The sequence below is a fragment of the Epargyreus clarus genome, unplaced genomic scaffold, assembly GCF_041222505.1.
Source record: "Epargyreus clarus isolate Ecla_fem2 unplaced genomic scaffold, WU_Ecla_fem_2.2 ptg000018l, whole genome shotgun sequence".
NCBI lineage: Eukaryota > Metazoa > Arthropoda > Insecta > Lepidoptera > Hesperiidae > Epargyreus > Epargyreus clarus.
The window spans coordinates 13,397,230-13,419,272 of NW_027332226.1; the positions used below are offsets into that span (position 1 = coordinate 13,397,230).

The 22,043-nt window shown below is 32.9% G+C and overlaps 2 protein-coding genes across 3 annotated transcripts in view; both read left to right on the forward strand.

The window, feature by feature from the left end:
- bark (C-type lectin domain-containing protein bark beetle) overlaps positions 1-1,304 on the forward strand; it is a 44,645-nt gene extending 43,341 nt beyond the window's left edge. For both annotated transcript variants that reach the window (XM_073082765.1, XM_073082766.1), the window contains one exon: positions 78-1,304. In XM_073082765.1, coding sequence (XP_072938866.1) covers positions 78-358 — 281 coding nt within the window. In that variant the 3' untranslated portion in view covers positions 359-1,304. The remainder of the gene's footprint in view (positions 1-77) is intronic.
- A 2,034-nt stretch (positions 1,305-3,338) lies between these two features.
- Ent1 (Equilibrative nucleoside transporter 1) lies at positions 3,339-14,625 on the forward strand. The gene is made up of 7 exons (XM_073082869.1): positions 3,339-3,752; positions 6,775-6,929; positions 8,310-8,455; positions 10,644-11,081; positions 11,567-11,652; positions 12,162-12,358; positions 14,158-14,625. The coding sequence occupies exons 1-7, from the start codon at positions 3,531-3,533 to the stop codon at positions 14,267-14,269; spliced, it is 1,356 nt and encodes a 451-aa protein (XP_072938970.1). The 5' UTR covers positions 3,339-3,530; the 3' UTR covers positions 14,270-14,625.
- Positions 14,626-22,043: the final 7,418 nt, after the last annotated feature.

The window sequence follows — 22,043 nt, forward strand, 5'->3', positions numbered from 1 at the left end:
AATCAGACTTGTTGTGTATAAGGCAGAAATATATATTTTATCTTTGTACCACTTTATAACTCTAGATTTATCCACAGATCCACAACAATATTACGAAGACACCCTGCCGAGTCCGCCCCACCCGCCCGGGTACAAGTACGACCACTCTCCAGAAACGATACCCAGCTACGACTCCAGTCCCCAGGACTCTTCCCGGGAGTACGAAGACTATCCGCTACCAGACTTTCACGGAAGGTCCAAGTCTGAAGCCCTTTTGGAAACAAATTTCGACTTCGAAGCCACTGAGTTAAGCCCTACAAGAGCCCCATTACCCGAGCTCAATCGATCCCACAGTCAGCCTTTAGAAACAGCCATGTGATTTAATAGAACAATGTTAGATAAATAATACAATTCTCATAGTCTACGATTTTTAAGTCGGCGACTTCCACTGGCAACACTAATCATAAACGCCATAGAGCACAGGCCAGTTACAAATTAATTTACTATTAAGCTAGGAAAGATTTTGTTCATAACTGAATTATTTCACGCTATAACTTATTTCATATTGAAGCCGTTTCTGATTTTTTATATTTTTTCATTGTTTTAAATCGAAAAAATCTACCAAAACTCTAACTCTGACTTCCTTAATATTTAATATTATAATCATACATAAATATTATGCGTCTATTTACAAAGTAAACTATAATTATAATGTTGTCACAAGTGCCTATTTGTTCGTATGTTGAACAGGAATACAAAGATGTTATTTTATTACTGTTAGTAATAATGATTAGAATGATTACCATTTAATAAGGGATAGGGAAAAGCAAAGAAAAGACTGATTGCGCATGTCTTATGTATTGTATTGCATTTATTTGTCTATCGATATATTTCTATTCTTTGCATAATAATAAAAATCTATTTTCTACATTGAAATGATGTTGCTTTTAACTGTAATCTGTGCCTTAAAAGTTTCATTCTTTTTTAAACGTATGGAAAGAGCTGATTTGCTTTAGAATTATATTTAACGTAGCACTCGATCTCACGTAAAATAAATGATAATATAAAAAATTACACCGAATATAAATATAATGTGACAATTTATTGCAATTTGCAAACCAATTTACAAAATAAAATGTTAACTTATATTGTAAGTGCTCGTGTTATAGATACTATAGATACCGTAATATTATTGTTTAAAAATTTGTTTTCATAAAAAATTGGGAACCTTAAAAAATAGGGTTGTATTTATCTTCGCATATATGGAGAATAAATTAAAATAAAATATAAAACATTTTAAAATATGTGCCTTGATTTAAATACCTAATAAACAATATGTTTATGTTTATTTAGATTAAAACTTTACCACATAAAATTATATTATATTACGTAAGTACGTACGATAAATTCAAATTTATACATTTGATTTTTTTGTTATTTTAAAGTTTGTACCTATATGTCCGTCCGATTACTTGTTATAGTGTAAGAAATTGTAAAAATAAATACGTTAACTAATATAAGGCTTCTTAGAAAGTAAATATACATCTTAAACGGTAAGACAATTAAGAATGGGATATGAATAAATGTACTTTAGTATTTATAAAACTTTTAGTGACTATGAAAGTAATAATAACCTTTTAATATACGATGTGCAAGAATTTACATCACTTTCTTTTTATATATTCCTTTTTTGCGTTTATTAAATTCTATTACTTTCCTTGTGTTCTATATCGTGCTCTTTACACTTAATTTAGTTATTAATTATTCATTATTCATGCTTTAACGTAATATTTGTACAAAACTAAGTAGATGACAAAAGAAAAAAGTAATCAAATTGTTTATTAAATTTTAATATTTTCTTATAAACAAATATTATATTGTTTTATTTAAATTTTTTACCTAATTTCCATTTTCAACGTAATATAATTTTTATAACGTCGAAGTCACAAACTAAATTAGTTTATAGTTGCTACTTTTGTGGACTATATTGGAAAGCCTAAGATAAGTATGTCTGTCTTACCACACCCTTTTAACTAGAACAACAGCGCTTCACTCATGTGTTTAGGCAGAAATAGGTGTGACGGTAGTGCTGGCCAAAGAGTATAGTAGGTGCTGGCGCAGTCGAACCAGTCATGGTTCAGCCCTCACACATTAATATAATATGGTAGTCAATTATTATAATTACTACCCAATTATAAATTATTATAGTATGGTATACGGAGGAATAACAAAATAATCTATAATAAACTATCTGACCCGGCAAACATTGTGCTGCCATATAAATAAAAATAATGTTAAGGGTGAACAACCCTTATCACTTACGGGTTTGAAAAATAGATAGAATATTTGAAACTGCGATGGTAGCGAAGTCTGTCGAATCCAATGTGAAACATTCCAAACAACAACTACTTACGAATTAAAAATTAATTAAAAAAACCTTTTCCCACGGACTAAATTGTGAATCTAAACCATTCTCAAGTCTCCTTGAACACACACAACAAATTTCATCAAAATCAGTCCAGTCGTTTAGGAGGAGTTCAGTGACATACACACGCACATAAGAAATATATATATATATAATATGTATATATATACTCAACTTATCTTATATTATAATATATATATATATATATATATATATATATATATTATTATATATATATATATATATATATATATATATATATATATATATATATATATATATATATATAATATAAGAGTAGCAGACGAGCATGCAGTCCACCTGATGGTAAGTGGCTACTGCCGCTTATGGACATCTGTAATCAACCCCAGATAGGATTAGATATTCCTACCTGAGGTCGGCCAAAGATGCGCCGCTACCCCTGAGGACTAAGCTGGAACGCCTCGGAAAAGTCGTATCGCGGTATAGGTGTGACGGTGGTGCCGCCGGAGTCGAACCACAAAGGGTTCTACCACCTTTAAAATATATATATATATATATATTTATATATAATATACAAATATGTATATATATATAAATATGTATATGTATATATATATAAAGATTAAATTGAATTTGGCAATTTCAATCAGTATTGCCATCGTAGGCAATTTTTATAAAATCATAATAGGGAATATGCACATGCGTATTCCCTATTCTCAGAGATTGATAGAATAAATAGCTACATAAATTGTTTTTTTTTGTAAAAAAATATAAGCAATTAAGCATTAAGCTACTTAGAAAGGTAGATCAACCTTTACTTTAATCTTACTCATATTTTTAATCAAATAATGGCAAAACAGAGTTCATAGTTGGCAGTACTAAATTATACAGTCAACTTAATAAATACGTCACTGTGACATATTGTGTCAATTTGTGCGAAAACTGACTGACGACTTGACAAGTCGCACAGTGAGTGCTTCGTAGGGCTCACAGTTCACGTCGACGTTATGGTTCATTTGATGTATCTAATTTTATCTCTATTTTGAATTTGAATTTCCTTCGGGCAGTGGTTACGACTTAATGCTCGGCATATATAGAGTCCGTTTTATTTAAATAAAGAAGGCATAGCGAGTGCAGCTAAAAAATGGATGCAACGGGGTCGATAAATACTGATTGCGTAGAAACTATTGAGAATGAAGACGAAGGATTTGACGACACCGAGGAGCTGGTGGCGGACTCCTGCTCCACGAAGGTCCTGGATTCAGCCGACGAGCCCCGCGACAGATACTGCATTGTTTACATTCTCTTTTATTTATTCGGTATCACTTCTCTCGTGCCGTGGAATTTCTTGATCACCGCAAATGATGTAAGTATATATTGTATATTTATTTTAAAGATATCGAAATTATGCTCCCGTTAAGCTGCAATATTATATAAGTGTACAGTAATTAAAACCTGCGCCGTTTGTTGTAATAAAGTTATAGTTATATCGGAAAAAGCATCGATATTTTAAAATACGTCTATTTTCATTGTAGGTGAATTCTAATGCCTAAAATTCTCAACGTTACCTGTGAATGAAATACTAGGTGATTATAATCTGGGTGCTGTGTTATAAAAAATGTGATTTTTCGGTATCGTTCTCTTTGTTCCATAAATTCAAGGCCAAGGAATAACATTAACAGCTCATTAAAAGACTAGTCCTATTAAGTGACTCATTAAATATATTTGTATCAAATTATACTATCACCTATTTCCCAGCAATGTTTAGCAGTGGTTGCCATAGTGATGACTAATTTTATTCTCAACTTATCAGGAACAATAATTGCCTAAATTAATATTGACACTGATATCATATATTAATAAGTCTATACAATGAGATGATTTATTAATTATTGCTTTATAATATGACTATATAAAAGACTAACTTAATAATAAATAGCGGCCATAATGACCATTTCACATTTATCTAGCTGAACTATGGCCTATTCCTTCTCATTTTATAAAGGAAACTAAAAAGCAAAGCAGATAATAAAATAATAATGAGTCAACTTAACTACTAAGAATAACTTACTTTAATATGGTTAATAAGTAACTTGTAAGACTGGAATAAATAACTTCAAAATAAATATATGGAATCTATTGAGTAGTAATGTGAAAACTGAATAATGTACATACAAAAATAAAGATAAAAAAGGATGATCTAGTCATATTAAGTAAACCTTCAAAATTTATTTTACCATATGGACACATTATATGTAATGTATAAAATTAATGAACAAACTCATATTAAAAACAAACATCCAATCAAATGTAGTAGTTTAAATAAAAGTGTGTTAAAAAGAGACTACATCACATTGTTTATACTTAGTCTGTGTAAAAGAAAAATAACTGCTTTTCTGAAAAGTATCATATAATTCTCAGGGTGCAATATACCTGGTCTGGTTAGGGACGAGATGTTATCTACGACCTTACCAAAAATACTTTGCAGATATTTTTGTTATGTTAAAATCCTTTTATGTAAATTATCGTTTTTAGCAGGTAACCCAATATATATGCAAATAAGGGCATATTATTTAAAGGCAGCACATTTCAAAAATCAGTCACATCATTCTTATTATTCTTATTTATCTGTGTTGATATCTTGGATGTATTTGTGAACATTAGCATATCATTAGTGCATCTGTTCTGTTGCCCTTAGCTGCAACCTTTGCATATCAGTGACCTGCATCATTTACATTTTACCCTTTTCTATATGTTTTCAAACAGATATGAGATTGTAACTCAAGTCTGACTTATGATTCCATCATATTCATGATTGATAAATTTTATTCAAATCAAATCATTTTTTTTATTCAAAATAGGTTCTTCACAGAGCACTTTTTGAATGTCAATGCAATATTATAGCCAAAAACATAATTATACTATCATATTTTGCTGCCATCATAAACCACGCTTGTCCACTGCTGGAAACAGGTCTCCTCTAACCCTTCAGGGCTTTTTCAAAGTCTCTAGCGAGCTTTCCTCATGATGTTTCCTTCACCACTTAAACAAGTGATAATTAATTTCTAACATTAACATAACTTTGAAAAATCAGCTGGGATTTGAACCTGTCACCCCCAAATGAGACACTAAACTATTACTTACACATTTTTTTTAAAGCAAATTTTTTAAATTGTGATATTTAATTTCAATAGTAAAACTTCACTTTAAAAATATTGTTTTAATAGGTGCAATAAAAGTTTGTATATAAAACAATGAATTTATATGAGTCTTTTGACCCTACTTATAAAGGTGTTTACTACACCTTTTCACTGTATCTACTTCAGGTAAAACTCTGATCCCATGTCGTAACTTGTATAACTGAAATTAAAACTGTTTTGATTTTGGTCAACATAAAGGTCTAAGGCACTCCAAGGTGATTTCTTGACCTCATATATGCTTTTTTATTTACTGTGGTATAAATATGATTTGGGTGGTGGAAATCCTTAAATGATATAAAGGACTGTAAATTGTAGCATATTTAAATATTGTTTTAATTATACTTGAATACATACTTTTTTATATAGATAAACGAAGGACCTTCTCCTTCGTTTATCTATACTAATATTATAAAGAGAAAAACTTTGTTTGTTTGTTTGATTGTAATGAATAGGCTCAAAAACTACTGGACCGATTTTAAAAATTCTTTCACCATTCGAAAGCTACATTATCTATGAGTAACATAGGCTATATTTTATATGAAATATATTTGATAAATAGATTTTGAGGCAGTACAAAGTTTGCCAGGTCAGCTAGTATTTTAATAAAAAAGATTAAGGAAACAATTAATTGCATTCCAAAAATCAATAGGTTTGTTTGCTTTGTTATGCAGAGTTTTTTTATATCTGTAACATCAATTTGGAATTAAATGTATTGTTTATGTATTTGCCCTTGGGATTATCATCTTTGGGCAATTAATGGGGACATTTTTTATCATTATAAATGTTTGTTATCTTTCACACTTATATTTTTATCAGTCAGTTTGAATCTCGGTTGTGTGAGATAATCATGAATAATAATAATTGTCATAACAAGGAGATGGTCTGATGGTCCACCAACAACTTATAATATACAATTTTTTTCCTGTGGCTCCTGCCTACCTGAGAATTGTTGGATATGTGCAATGTCTCTAATTGTTCTTATGAACTATTTATTGTGCCAACTGTGCAGATCTGTCATAATTCCAAACAGGATTAGGGTTCTACTTTAGACCTAAGGACTAAGGAATGTTCCGTATACAACCAATCTCACGTTTTATCACACCTTTTTACCACCCTTTGATATTTAACGTATAATAGTTATAATAGTCTTGTAATGATTGTTTCTTACTAAATCCCTCCTTGTTCTAGTACTGGATGTACAAGTTCCGGGACGTAACACCGAGCAACCTCACGATGTTCGTCCGCAAGACTCAGTTCCAGGCGGAGTTCACGTCGTACCTCAACGTCGCCACCGCGATACCCAACTTGATATTCCTTATTCTGAACTCTTTTTATGGCCATCTGTAAGTACCCGTAACCTTGTATAAATCCTATGTATACTTAATATTATAAATGATTGTCTATAATCGTATTTTTACCACGCTTTTATTAGCTTGACCTGTATGTATGTATGTGACGGAATCTTTGAACTCGATTTTTACCCACTTTGAACGGTCCGATTAATTTAAAATTTTGAACAATTATCAAGAACCGATGACAATACACGATTTAAATAATCCCATCCACCTCATCAGGATCGTTAGGAATCAGGATTAACGATTTTTCTTGTGCGATTTTAGCGTGGTTTTTAGTTTTTTAACTATAATTATTTTTATTAATATTTTAATGAAGAAAGTTAGGTTTTGGGCAGCGTGTGTGGACCACGGTCTAATTTACTAAACCAAACAACTAAACCAAAATAACATTTTCTACGCATAGCTCCATAACGTTATTGTTACGATAGGATTTCTACCGTCTTGTGCGTAATGGAATTTGTCACGGGAATCAAACCCGAAACCTTTTGAATGTCTGACCGGCTTAGTGACGACTGAGCCACGTTGAATGAGAGTATTAAACTAGACGTTATCTTCGGTTAGATTTTCCATAATAACTTTTATTAAACTCATTGAAGATTTTATGATAGTTTTGTTTTTAATAATAAAGCAGGTCGCGGTCGGACATTGCAACAATTGTTTAGGTACTTATTTTTTCCTCTACTATGACTTGCAATAATATTTTAACATACTTTTTATAAAATTTCAATTGTACCGATAATGCATTGCATTATGACAATACGAATTTCTGTCTTTGTTTTTACACTTAACCAGATATAAATAAGTCCTGAAATATTCTCCTAATTATGATGTAGTATTGAAAAAAATATTCCCACCCGTAATCTTCAAGCTTTCAATTCTTTCAATTATTATTTCAAAAAGAGAGGTGACTTTTTATTAGAGAAGAGAATAATAAACTGGTAGAATCAGCATTTACCAGGGAGGTACCACGGTCACACCTATTTCTATAGTGAAGCAGTTGCTTTTCAATAGAGGATGTGCATAAACATAACGTGCATAACATCCTATTATATTTGTCTTTTTTTTTGTACAACAAGCAATAACATGTCTTTGGCTAATTAAGAGAATGCTGTACAAACTTATAATTGGCATGTATATAGGGTACATTATTACTATTGTATTTAAGTTGAAAATGTTATGTATACTATGCTGTTTGTATGTCTAAATAAATAAATAAACATATGAGTGGAACACCTTAGTCCTTAGGTGCAACAAATAATCTCTTCCTCAGGAATAACACATAGAGTTGGTTACATATGTCTATGGGTGGTGATTACTCTCCTTCAGATAAACTGCATGCTCGTTTGTTACATAAGCGTCACATTGCAGGGTGTCTGTCAAGAGTCGACTACAAGGTTCCCTGATCGTAGTCACTCTGTCGTTCCTGGTGACCACGTCGCTGGTGCAAGTGAACACTGATGACTGGCAGAACACCTTCTTCATCGTCACCTTGGTGTCCGTGGTTATCATGACTGGTGAGTTTAATAAGGAATTTTCTATTTCGTTTTATCATTTTTTATCTCGTGCTGATATCCACTCGCTAAAGAATGAGATGATGATTCCCGAAGCGCTATGACATGGGGCTCCTTAAGAAAGATGCAAAAAGAGCTACATACATTGGCGACACCTCTCGTGTTGCTAATATCCAAGGTGATGATGATGATTGACGGCTTTCCATCAGGTAGCCCGTCTGTTTTATCGTTTAGTGCAATAATTATTAAAAATTTAATGGACATTAACGGAAATGTTTATTGATATTTAAGCTAAAACCAGAACATAAAACGATTTTAGGAATTTGTTCAATATTAGTTTTATCACGATTGTATGAGGAAATTTTCCAACGTCAAAATATTTTAGAGGCAAATCCATGGTATGTGTAATCGGTTGATAAGAGACTTAAAAGTTAATAACTATATTTTTTTTAATTTCTTGTTGTTATTCACTATGCGATCACTGCAATTTAGCCAGTATTTATACAATATTATACAAGTAAGCATAGTACTATAACTGCAGTGTGCGTCAGAATTGCGGAATACGATACGAGGTCACTGGACTGGATAATATATGGGTGATAGAGACTCATTATGAAATAATTATAACATTTTTATGTGAAAGTAGCATTTACCTGCTACTTTTCTCGCGGTCGGTATTTTTGTCTATCCCTCGGGACGGGACAACGGAATCCCTGACAATGTGTGTACATAATTTCATGACAATCACTTATGTAATTGAGGAGTGAAAGTATATCAAATAAAGTCACATTCGCATATATAATATTAGTTAGGATTAGGATGTTATAAGGCACTGCTGTTATAAGACCATATAAGATAGACATTGTCTGTGATGATGAGGCTGAGGAGCAGCAGACGAGCGTGCAGTTCACTTGATAGTAAGTGGCTACTGCCGCCCATTGCTGTCTGTAATCAACCCCAGATAAGATTAGTTTCCTACTTGAGGTCGGCAACAGATGATGCCTCGGAAAAAGCTGTCTCCGTTACCTCACCCTTCAAATCAAAAAACAGCAGTGCTTAATACTGCTGTTATTAGGCATAGGTGTGGCGGTGATGCCGCCGGGTTAAAACAACAGAGGGTTCTACCACCTTCACTTTATTCTCACAAGCGGACGTGCCAAATCACGCTTCGAGTATTTATAGTCGCCATTTAAAATAACTTTTTGTCTCTTCACAAATTACAACACGGCATTGATTTGGGTTGGTCAAAAAAAAAAAAGTTTGGAAAATCCAAAAGTGCACGACTCATAATGCTCATTTAATTATGAAATATAAAAAAAAAAAAAAAAACTTAAGTCGTTCAAAATTAATTGCCGAAAAAACAGCTGTAGTAGGAAGAAGGTACTGCACAAGCGCCCCTGGTGGAATAAATGTACATAATATCTATAGATATATCACCATTCATATGTTAATTTTCTATGAATATAAATAGATGTACAGTCTTGTAGTTTTCGTTTTTTATTAATTGCAATTAAACGACACTGAATTAATTAATCATTCGCATTCAGTGACCTACAATCGTCGATTAGAATTTTTAAAAAAAAAAATTAACTCAAATGATGGATTTTTTCACAAGTTACAGTGTTTTCAGGTTTCACACATGTTGGACAGGAAAATTTTTTGACCTATTTTGGTGTTATTTTCCAATTCTATTGCAGTAAATCAATTTTTAAAAAGTATGGAATTAATCTCCATTAAATTATCTCGACAATAGTATGCAAAATATCTTGATTCCGTGAACTATCAAGGCTATAATAATAAAAATAGCCGCCAAAATGAAGCAAAAAAAATTTTTCGATCGTAAAGCACTCTCTGATGCTTCGCATCATGAGTCGTGCAAAATGATTACTACCTGAGTACCCTTTTGATAAGGGTATCCACAAACTTACTAAGTTTGTAGACACCCTTAATCAGATCTATGCTATTAGCGTATTTGTTTATTAAAATATTTCTAAAGGCATTAAATATAATGAGTGTAAATAATTAAAAAATATATATTGAAAAAAGCTGTCGGTTCTTGTCACTTGTTCCGGTCTGGTAGTTGAATAAGAAAAATATTATATATTTTATACCTGACAAATTCTAACAGCCTCGTAACTTTAAAAATAAATACTTCTTACAAAATGATACATAATATTCTTTTTATTTTCAGCCGCCAGTGCCGTATTCATCGGCAGTTTGGTTGGTATCGCGAGTCGGTTTTCCAAGGAATACATGGCAGCGGTCGTCAGCGGTCAATCGCTGGGTGGTATCATCGCCGCGATCGCCCAGATCATATCGCTCGCCTTCAAGATATCGCCGCTGCATAGCGCGCTGATATACTTCTGTATCGCCGATATCATGGTGATATCGTCGTTGGCTTCATACGTACTCTTGTATCGGATAGATTTCTTTACATACCACATTTTGAGGGGATGTGGGGGTATGGCGGTGAACAGACATAGAGAGGTGTCGATGATTGCGGTGTTAAAGAAGATATGGGTGTATGCCTTCAGTATATTCGCGGTGTTCGCGATCAGCATGTCGGTGTATCCAGCTGTCACGGTGTTGGTTGAATCGCACCCGATCACCAGTGGGACTGATTGGAATAGTAAGTTTATAGTATTGATACATTGTTTTCAATAAAAAATAATTATCGCTTTCCACATGAATGTGCTAAAAGATATCTATTTATCAATCCCAAAGATCCTTGTCTCAAATATATTGATACTTCTGAACCTCTGAATACTAAGTTGGAAAACCTTGTGAGTTTCATCATTCTTCAACAAATTTGTAAGCAACGCTCTTCAAACCAAGACAAAGCACATTTGTACATTTTGAAAATATGATTCTATAAAAATAAATAAAATATATACAAAACTACCTGACCCGGCTTACTTTGTACCGCCTCAGAATCTATTTATGAAATATATTCCATATTTACTCACCTTTTAAACCTTCCCTGGACTTCCACAAATTGTTCTAAACTAAAATTAGCCAAATCGGTCCAGCCGTTCTCGGGTTTTAGCGAGACTAACGAACAGCAATTGATTTTTATACATATAGATGAATAAATACATCATTTTACTTTTTCAGACATATTCTTTGTGCCGGTGGTCAATTACCTAATATTCAACTGCGGTGACTACTCTGGACGACTCGTGGCCGGATTTCTACTACGTGTGAGTTACGATCTAATTTATTTGTTACACATATTATTTAAGTTGTCATAAAGTGTTATTATAACGGTATTCATATAGTTACGGTCAATGATTTTGTTTAAAATTTTATTAACGGTGACAAGATGAGTCATCTGAATTGCATTATATACATATACACTATACATATTTATTTATTTGGTAATAATTATTTAAAACTTTGGCAAAACTAAAAAATATAAACTTTACCAATTTAGTCCATTACGATTACTGTTGCCCAAGGACATCTATAATCAACCCCAGAAAAGATTAGATTCTTACCCGAGTTCGGCCACAGATGCGCCGCTACCCTTGAGGACTAAGCTGAAATGACTCGGAAAAGTACGTGTCCCTTACCACACACTTCAAACCAGAACACATCAGCGTTTAACACTGCTGTCATAATAGAAATAGGGGTGGCGTTATTGCTACCAGAGTCGAACCACAAAACCCTTTGTCTACCACCCTTGAAAATGATGAATAATTACTTCCAGCCCGACAACGAATGGGTGTTAGCGGCAGCGAGTGTGCTGAGAGCCATCGGGATCCCGATGCTGATGCTGTGCAACGCCCAACCCCGCAAGCACCTGCCCGTGGTGTTCCTGTGGGATTATGAGTACATCATCATCATGATCATCTTCGCATTCACCAACGGATACCTCACCAATATTGTGATGATCAACTCCACGAGGTAAGATTGATTTTTGTCACTTAGTATGAAAACTTACATAGCGGATTGCGTAGCTCTTAACTAATCTGTAAACTTAAGTAACGTTGGCTGTGGCCGAAACTTGGATGGGTGATCGCCAGTACCAAAACTTCATGCGCGCTTCCTGTTCCTTGTTTCAGCATGTTATGCTGTCGATCCTTAGTGTTGCTATACCTATTTCTCCCTAATATCAAGTGTGAAACATTGTTGCGAAACGTGAAGATAGTATGAGGCAATCCAATTTAGTCCTTAGGGGTAACAATGCATCTTTAGCCGATCTTAGGTAGGACGCCAAACTTATCTGGAGTTAGTTATGGATGTGTGTGGAAGGTAAGGAGTTACCACCAGGTAAGGAGAACATAAGAAGGTAAGGAGGACCACTGATAAAATGCATGCTTATTAATACTCTAAATTATATAAAAAGCTAAAATTAACTAGGTCCTTGCTTAGCAGTAGGATGTCTTATAAACAAGCCTAGATAAATAATTAGCCAACTTTATCGAGATGTTTTGATCACAATTAACACTATTTGCTCAATTACGCACATGAGATAAGACAACTCTGCTATATTGTTTATGATACAACTAGCAATAAAACTTAGTATGACTAACAGACCTAGTTATATGCACTATCTTATGCCACGTGTATGCAATAATATGATATTGTATAATTACTAGAAACTAAGTAACTACTGGTAAACTTTGAAGTTTAAGTTTCAACTAGTAATTATCATAAAATACACGAATTCTCAAAAATAATTAACTGATAAGTGAATTAATGATCGTGGAAAGTGACGCCCACAATTTGACGAATATAACGTCATCTCATATATTAGGTACATACTTACTCGGCATATTACTGACATATATAAATACATACATACTCGAAAAACATTCTACGCAGTGGGGTACAAAAATTATAACGCTTTCTACATTCATACCCCACTTTACGATTTTTCCTGTGTCGTCAATGCCAATGACTCACACAAAGACTAATACACAAACAACTAAACTCAGATATCTGTCTGGCCTTTTTTTTTGTTTACGAGAGGGAAACCTTCAAAAGGTACCCTATACCGTGGGAGCGGCACGGGGTTATGTGGGATTCTTACCGCACTAAAACCCCCCCGGTGGCCGTCCTCGGCGCTGCGTACAGGACTCCGGGATCTCCAACGGAACGCAACTGGAGTCCACTTGGCGCGTTGCCCCGTCGGGCTCCGCCCAGGTGAGCTTGGAACTCACCACACCATCTGGTGTTCACGACGGTATCCGACCACACATACCGCCGTCCATCCCGGGGTTGCTGGCCGGTCGGTTCGAGCTCCCACTCTTGCCGCCGGCAACCCCGGAAGCCCCTTTTAGTCGCCTCTTACGACAGGCAGGGGATACCGTAGCCCTATTTTGGTCCCGGAACTACAGGGACAAGATATCTGTCTGGCCTGGGAACGAAAACGGTACCCACTGAGTGTCAGACCGATATTATTTCATTTCATTTTATATGCACATTCTCGGAAAGAAAGGAATTACCTATATCAAAATATGTAGGTCTATTATTATCACGACTCTATTTGCTTTATAAAAAATATATGCCATACATAAAATTGTGTTTGTGTCGATAATCGATTTGATATGCATCTAAATAACGTTCTTAGTGTAATGAAAAATTCGTTCTCAAGGGTGTGTAAAGATCAATTCGCATTTGACTAGCGTGGTCGATCATGGCCTATACTCTTCTCATTCTGAGAATTTTTGACAACATTATTATTGTTTTTATGATTGCAGGGTGGTGGATTTGCACGAACGAGAGAAGGCCTCGTCAGTGATCGCGACGATGCTCAGCGTTGGGCTCACCGTGGGCGCCGCCGTGGGCATGCTGTTGGTGCGCTTACTATAAGCTCAGTGACACTAGTAGACAAATAACGTTAGATATAACGTTGAATTTAACGTTGGATATAACGTTATATATAACGCTTGATATATCTTTAAATTATAGCGTTAGATATAACGCTCAATATAATGCTAGATATTACGTTAAATATAACGCTAGACATAACGTTATACTAGTTATAGCGTTAGATTTAACGTTATATTATAATGCTTGATGTAACGTTGAATATAACGCGAGATATGACGTTATACTAGTAATAGCGTAAGACTTAACGTTAAATTATAACGCTTGATATAACGTTGAATATAACGCTAGATATAACGTTACACTAGTTATAGCGTTAGATATAACGTTAAATGTAACGATGTTAGATATAACGTTAATTGTATATAATTTGAAATTACGTAGAATAATTATAACGGCAGTTTTGAGTTGTGTTGTGACGATGTTGAAATGATTAAGTTTAATTTATTTATTTATTTATTTATTTATTTATTTATTTATTTATTTATTTATTTATTTATTTATTTACATTTACATCGAAATACTAACTAAACATTACAGATTTTCTTAACCTAATGCGTTCAATTAGTTTTATTAGCAAGTGATTGAACATAGGCGCTAGCTGTTCTACGAAATACAGCAGGTGCCGTGTAAAACAGGTCAATGCTGGTATCCGAAGTCAGGACACCATTAAGCAATGTCAACGCGCGAATTAACGGCGACTCACTGACTAACACCAATCTGCACCCCGGAACGGCGAATAATTTACCCCGACGCACACGATTATTTATATTAGGAACATTTAGCGAAATTAATTCAAGCACTGATGGATTAAATATATTACCCCGTAATAATCTATAAAAATAATCAATCAATGAAATATCACGTCTAACTGCGAGGGAATCATAACCTAACATGCCAAGTAAGAATAAACTTGGATATACGTATGGAAAGCCTACAAAGTAACCATACTTATTACGGTACAGCCACCTTAAAAATTTATTTTGGAGTTTTTCCAACATGTATTTGTATTTATATTCATGTGGACTCCAGATAACTGCGTTCGATTCTAACAAGCTTCTTACAAAGCTGTTGTATAACATTTTCATCGCCTTCTCGTTCTCCAGATCTTTAGCTTGTCTCAGTACGAATCCTAGTGACCTATAGGCTTTGGTAGTTACCGCAGTAATATGATCAGCAAAGCTTAGGTTACTACGCATTAGCACACCTAAGTCCTTGACTGCTACCTTTCTTTCTAGGACTACCTCACCTAACTGATATTTGTATTCAATAGGATTATGGGCCCGAGTATAAGACATTACAGAACACTTAGCTTCGTTAAACATTAACTTGTTGCGTTCACTCCATTTGCTGATATTTTGTATGTCTTTTTGCAACACAATACAGTCAGATGCACTCCTGACTTTAAAAAATAATTTCAGATCATCTGCAAATAACAGACAGCGAGCCGTACTAACTGTGTCCGGCAAATCGTTTATAAAAATTAAAAATGCCAAAGGACCCAAATTCGAACCCTGGCTTATTCCGGAAAACGTATAATACGGTTCAGAGATAAATCCATTGTACTGCACATACTGCCTCCGGTTTCGGAGGTAGCAGGAGAAAAAACTTAGTAAGGCAGGAGTAAATCCGGCAGCAGAAAACTTACGGAGAAGGATGTCGTTTTCAACCGTATCAAACGCCTTCCGAAAATCAAAATATGCAGTGTCAACCTGGCAACCTTCATCAACTGCCTTAGCAGTGTATGAGTAAAAAGATAATAAATTACTAGTCGTGGAACAACCGACTCTAAAGCCATGTTGCGCATCTGATAATTGACTTTCAACCTGGACACTTATCAACTGATGCAATACTGACTCAAACAATTTGCCGAACACTGATAATACAGCCACCGGTCTGTAGTCACTTACATCTGAACCGAAATTATTCTTTTGTACTGGTACAACTCGTGTGACCTTCCAAACATCGGGATAGGAACAGTTCTTAATGCACAAATTAAATATGTATTGTAACGGTTCTAAAAACACTGAGCGACAATCTTTAACTACATACGGCGGTATACCATCTGGTCCAGGCGATCTTTTAGGTTTTAGTCTGTTTATTGCCTTTTCCACGTCTGCCAGGCTAACAGAATCAATGTGTATACGTCTGCTAAAACATTCGGCGGTTTCCGTTGCATTTTGTGGATCAAGCTTCGGTGGTGTTTTTAAATAAACAGTTAATGGTTTTAATAATTAATGGTTTTAATAAAATGACATAATAATTTATTTGTAGTGCATGTTTTATTTTTAAGGATTTTATTCGTAAGTTATACTTTTTAATGTGTAGGCATACAATTTAAACTTTTGATGGGCGCTTTTAATTTTATTATATTCTGTGATATATTTTTGTTCGTGTCTGTGTGATTTTTATAAATGACATAAATATATTTTTTTTAATTGGAAAATAAGTGACGTGCATCAACTGAATCAAGATACATTTTAAGATACAGCATCATCTCATTTAAACATGAATATCTTTTTCATTACCAAAGTTTATTTTTACATTGTCACAATATGTCTCAAAACTAATAACTTTATAATTAGATGTAATTTAGTTAAGTGAATTATAAATTCAATATTTTTTGCCTTTTATTTTTAAGTTTAATACGTATAAGGATCGCGTATGTTTATAAAAGTGCACATGTTTATTCCACATGAGTAAGAAAATCATTATTATACATTTAAAGTATGGTAACGATAAAATGGGCATAACTTTTTTCAAATCTAAATATGATGATTAAAGATTAAATTGTAATTACTTTAGAGATTGACGTTCTTAAGGTTAGATTAGTTTTCCCCAGTTTACATTGGATAAGTGAATGCAAAGCCTTGATATACAAATATTGACATTCCATATCAGATGAGAATTTATTGTTGATTTATATAAGAGCAGTGTCTTTCACGTGCAGATAACGCCTTTAGAAATAAAAACAACACTACATTTTTACACAAAAGACATTTTGACATTATGCAATGTTAATAATATATTACATTTACTTATTTAACGATGTATTTAACCGGTACCTAAGAAAATAACAAAAAATGTTGCATGGATCTAATATTTGTAATATAGTAAAATATATGTTAGAAACTACGAGGGTCTCTTACCTTTGCGAAATATTTTATAATCCGCGCGAAACTGCTAGTCCGCTCTGAAGTTGTGGCGAGCAGGTGTAGTCATACAATTTGCTATGGCGACGCGATTCATTTCTATATTTAGACCGGACTAGTAGTTTTACGCGGACTATATCATAATAGGGAAGTCGTGTTATGAAAATAACTGAAATAGAGAATAACTTTTTCCACTTTTATGTCCTTTGCCTATTAGTGCGATATCCCTTTTGCCTATTAGTGCGGTTCATGGGGATTTTTGCCCATGATTGAAAATAATAATATATGACATTAAGTAATATGTATAGAACCATTTAGGTAGTAATATCCACTTGTAAATAATCATTATTGACAATTATGCTTTTGATGTTATATGTATATTAAATCAATTAATAGTACTAGTAATTTTATTAAAATTAATATTGCGAACGACATATTTATCGGAAACTTGTACTTATTTTGTGCATTTTCTTGTATATTTTTTGTCTATATATGCAACATTATAATTAATATTTTTACATAATATCTATTTCGTTTTTGTTCGATGATTCTCATAATTATAGGATAGCCAATTTTTAAACATTTTTTTTAAGTCTCAAGACATTTTTTTATATTTTAGGCGAATTTTGTTTATTATTTTTAAGTGTACAATGTAATGACGTATCTTATAATGTTAACGTAGATTTGTAATAAACAATATGTTACCAAATAGATAAGTAATTTAATTATAATAATAACAAAACAAACATAATATTCTCGTACAAATGTATCTTGTAAGTAATAATATCAGTGAACTAAATACTATGTAGAAGTTTAAATTAAACAATGTAATATTCCGAATTCTTGTCAAAATTACCAAACACCTAAGGCATAAAATTAATGGTAGTGTTCATAAAAAAATGCATTAGCTCGCTGCTTTTAGCTTTTTTTTCATTGGCGCAGTAAAAATTATTTATAACCTGTGTCTATAAAGATTGTATTCCAGGCAGCGTAATATGTATAGCCAGTGTGATTGTATTCGAAAAGGGCAGCATTTATTTTTACTGTCCTAGTAGATTAGCTTTTAAGCATTGACGATTGAATAAATGCGGTATCGAAAACGCGTTTTATTATCTGACATTCAATGTAGCTGGCCTTGTGCCTATATAAAAGTAATATAAAGCTAAGCCAAAATGGTGATTTCTAATAACATTCTTTAATGTAGCAATGTGACCTGTGTATAATGTTATCGTTATACTTATATTCTATGCAATACCCACATTCCAACAAATCAGTTATGTATAGATTGCTTTCCATAACCTTATAATTTTGAAAATGTAGTGAAAATAAAACAAAAACTTTAATTTGACATGAAAAAATGTAACGATGTTATAATGAAGTGTTAGTTTACAGTAAGATATATTACATGTGGTAGATTAGCGAGTTAAACTTAAATACTTTAAAAGGTGAATAAAATTATACCATTTGATCTCAGTTAGTGCTTAGATTGTTTAAATGTAATGCTAGGTTTTTATTTTGTTTTATACGAGTATGAGATTCAAACTAGCTTGCCACTGCGGGTCTGTCCGTGTTTTACAGATTTTACTTTCTTTTTTTTTAGTGTTGAAAGCTGTACAATATAAGCTAGTGACATAATCTGGCGCTGTTTTTTTAAACATTGAACCAATTTAATTTACCTTTAAACATTATGTAATTGATATTAATTGTTTATCAATTTGACAGCGTTGAAATGTTTCGTTCGTCATACTATTGTTTGATTCACTTTATACGGTACATGGAGACGTTCCAACTTAGTGCTCAATTGTATAGGAATGTCTCAATGCAAACTTTATGCAATCTATAAGTTACTTCTCTATATTAGTCTCTATTACTTAGTTCTTTTAGTTACGTGATAACCACTTAACATCAGATGAACTGAAACCCATAAAAAAATTGACTATGTATTTCAATTTATGTACGATATTAATTTGTCTATTATTTATATGTAAAATTATGATATTCTAATAATTATGTAATTTAGCTGTGAAATCTGTTACCGTATATTAAGGAACTCATTGTCAACAAATTAGTTATTTCAAATATATATTATTATAATAAAGGTTTCTTTTTGCCTTTCATGTTAAGTTTTATTTATAAACCACTAAATGTGATAGTTGTTTTTTATTAATTTACTTTGAAATATTTTGTCACATCAAAAAGGAATAATGTATTGAATACTTGCAAAGTTCTTTATGTAATGAGTGCTCTACTAAAATAGTTTAATCCATATCCGATAAGAGCATATCACACAAAACCAGTTAATTTCCTAGTTGCTGATTTTTATTGTGATAATCGTTTTATTCGCATATGTAAGTATTTAAACAGAAACTGGAAGTATTTATTTATAAGTATTAGGCTATTGACTGTCGAGACTATACCCCAGCCAAATTGGAAGAAGAATGTTTACCAACAATCGTTGCTTAGCAACCGATAAGGGACATATAACAAAAACCTTTTTTCGTCGGTGCAATTTATTTACAAATATTTTTGTAAAATTTAAATTGTTTTCTATCAATATTGCTTGTTCTATTCGGCAAATTATGTCTGCTTTGAATTCAATATTGTAAATAATTCATACTTCTTGTACTTATAATGAATTGTGAAATTCTATTTTGATGATATAAATGAATATCTCACATTACAACGAACTGTGAATTGGTGTACTCATATCCAACCAACAAACCACTCTGCTGCGTTGTGCAGTGCATCTGTGCAGTTTGCAATCCGCTTGTCGAAAATACAATAAACATATGCGACGACTTTCCACAACTTGTAAAGAGATGGCGCCACATATATCTAAATAACGCTATCGAAGTTTTATCAACATCTTGTATTTGTACAAGCTCGGAATTGAGACTAATAGAGCACGAAAGCTCCCTAAACATGATCCCCTAGTCTGGCAGATAATGTCCTTTCGCTGAACGCATATTAACGTAAATTAGTAGAATATAATTTACAGAATAAAGGAAAATATTAAATAAAACTCATACATATCAGTCAGTCCCTTTAATAAATAATTGTGTCATGTAAAATCAATCACATCCCCGCGATCCAGTGAGAATGATTGCCGTATAAAACTATGATTAAACCTTACATCTCAGCGAGACTAATAATTAAGATAACGCATTAAAATCCAGGCACCATTTCCTATTCAACGACTGCTTTTATTCTCATTTTTAAAGACTTGAAATATAGAGGACATGTAGAAGCTGTTTTCAGATTGTATAGGAATGTTCATCTCAAAATATTACTACAAATTTCTTAATAAAAGGCTCTCATTTTTTTTAAATAGACACCATTTAAGTATTAAGAATTTTATCAATTGTTTTAACAGTGTGACTTAGAAACTTACATCTTGAGTCTTTATACAAAGTATTCAAAGGTGCTTATTTTTAAAATTCCATTAATACTAGCATTAATGGAATTTTAAAAATAAGCACAATTACTTCATATTCTGAGACGAAACAAAAGCACAATAATGGGAGTGTGTAGATTTATATTATAGTCTAATAAAAAAATAGAATAAAAGCGTCGTGATAACATATAATTACGAGCAATATTTATAAACTATGATGAGCATATATTACATTGATTTTCCACATCACATCACAAGAGCGCTGCACGCTACACGATCAAGCATAATTTACACTAAACATAATATACAATTTTTGAGAAATTTTTGTACAAAACACCTCGTAAACTAGTAAAATAACATTACATTTTAACATTTTTGAACCTTTTTATAGTTTTTTAGAGATCCATAAATGAAGTATCTGGTTAAATTCATCAAGTCTTATAAAGTTAGATTTTGGGCCCCGATCGGCAAAGTCGGGTTCCGGCTTTATTTTTTAAGATTGGAAAAAAACCCTGCGGCCATTTGTTATGGAGACCCATGGTCTCACCAAGACTATATAGACCAAAACAATAATATTTGGTTGCCTTCGAGAACCTGGACCATGACCAGATTTGTAGCGTAGCTTATTGATAAATAATAAGAAGTTTTTAAGGCCAGTAAGGTAAAGTTAGAACGTGGGTGTGTCTCAAGAAGTTTCCGATCTTATAATGGAGTCAAATTTGCGTTTATTTTAAGGAAACCGTCACACACCAATCCCCTCCTCAAGAGGATTATGTATAAGGGCGACCCCCTCCCCTTAACATATTAAATTTACCAAATTGATAACTGCAGTTAGCATTGATATGTTATAACAAAACTGAAGTCCGGTACAAACAACAGGCAAGTTTTTTTTACAATTCAACCCTGTTACAATTTTGACATAGTCTTGATACGAGTAAATTAAACTTTGTGCAATTCCGCTGAGCATATTCTTAATCAAATTCACTTCAAATTCGTCACATAATTCTGTCAGTCCTTGTTGGATGCACAAGGCCATCATGACAAAATACTTACACAATTTAAACACAAATATTAATATTCCATTACAGGCTATGATATACTCGTAATATTAAATCTTGACCAAAAATATTCAGCATATTGTACTAAGTTGTGAATTAAAATGATATGTCGCTATATATGTAACATACATACATCAAGTTTTTGACATTGA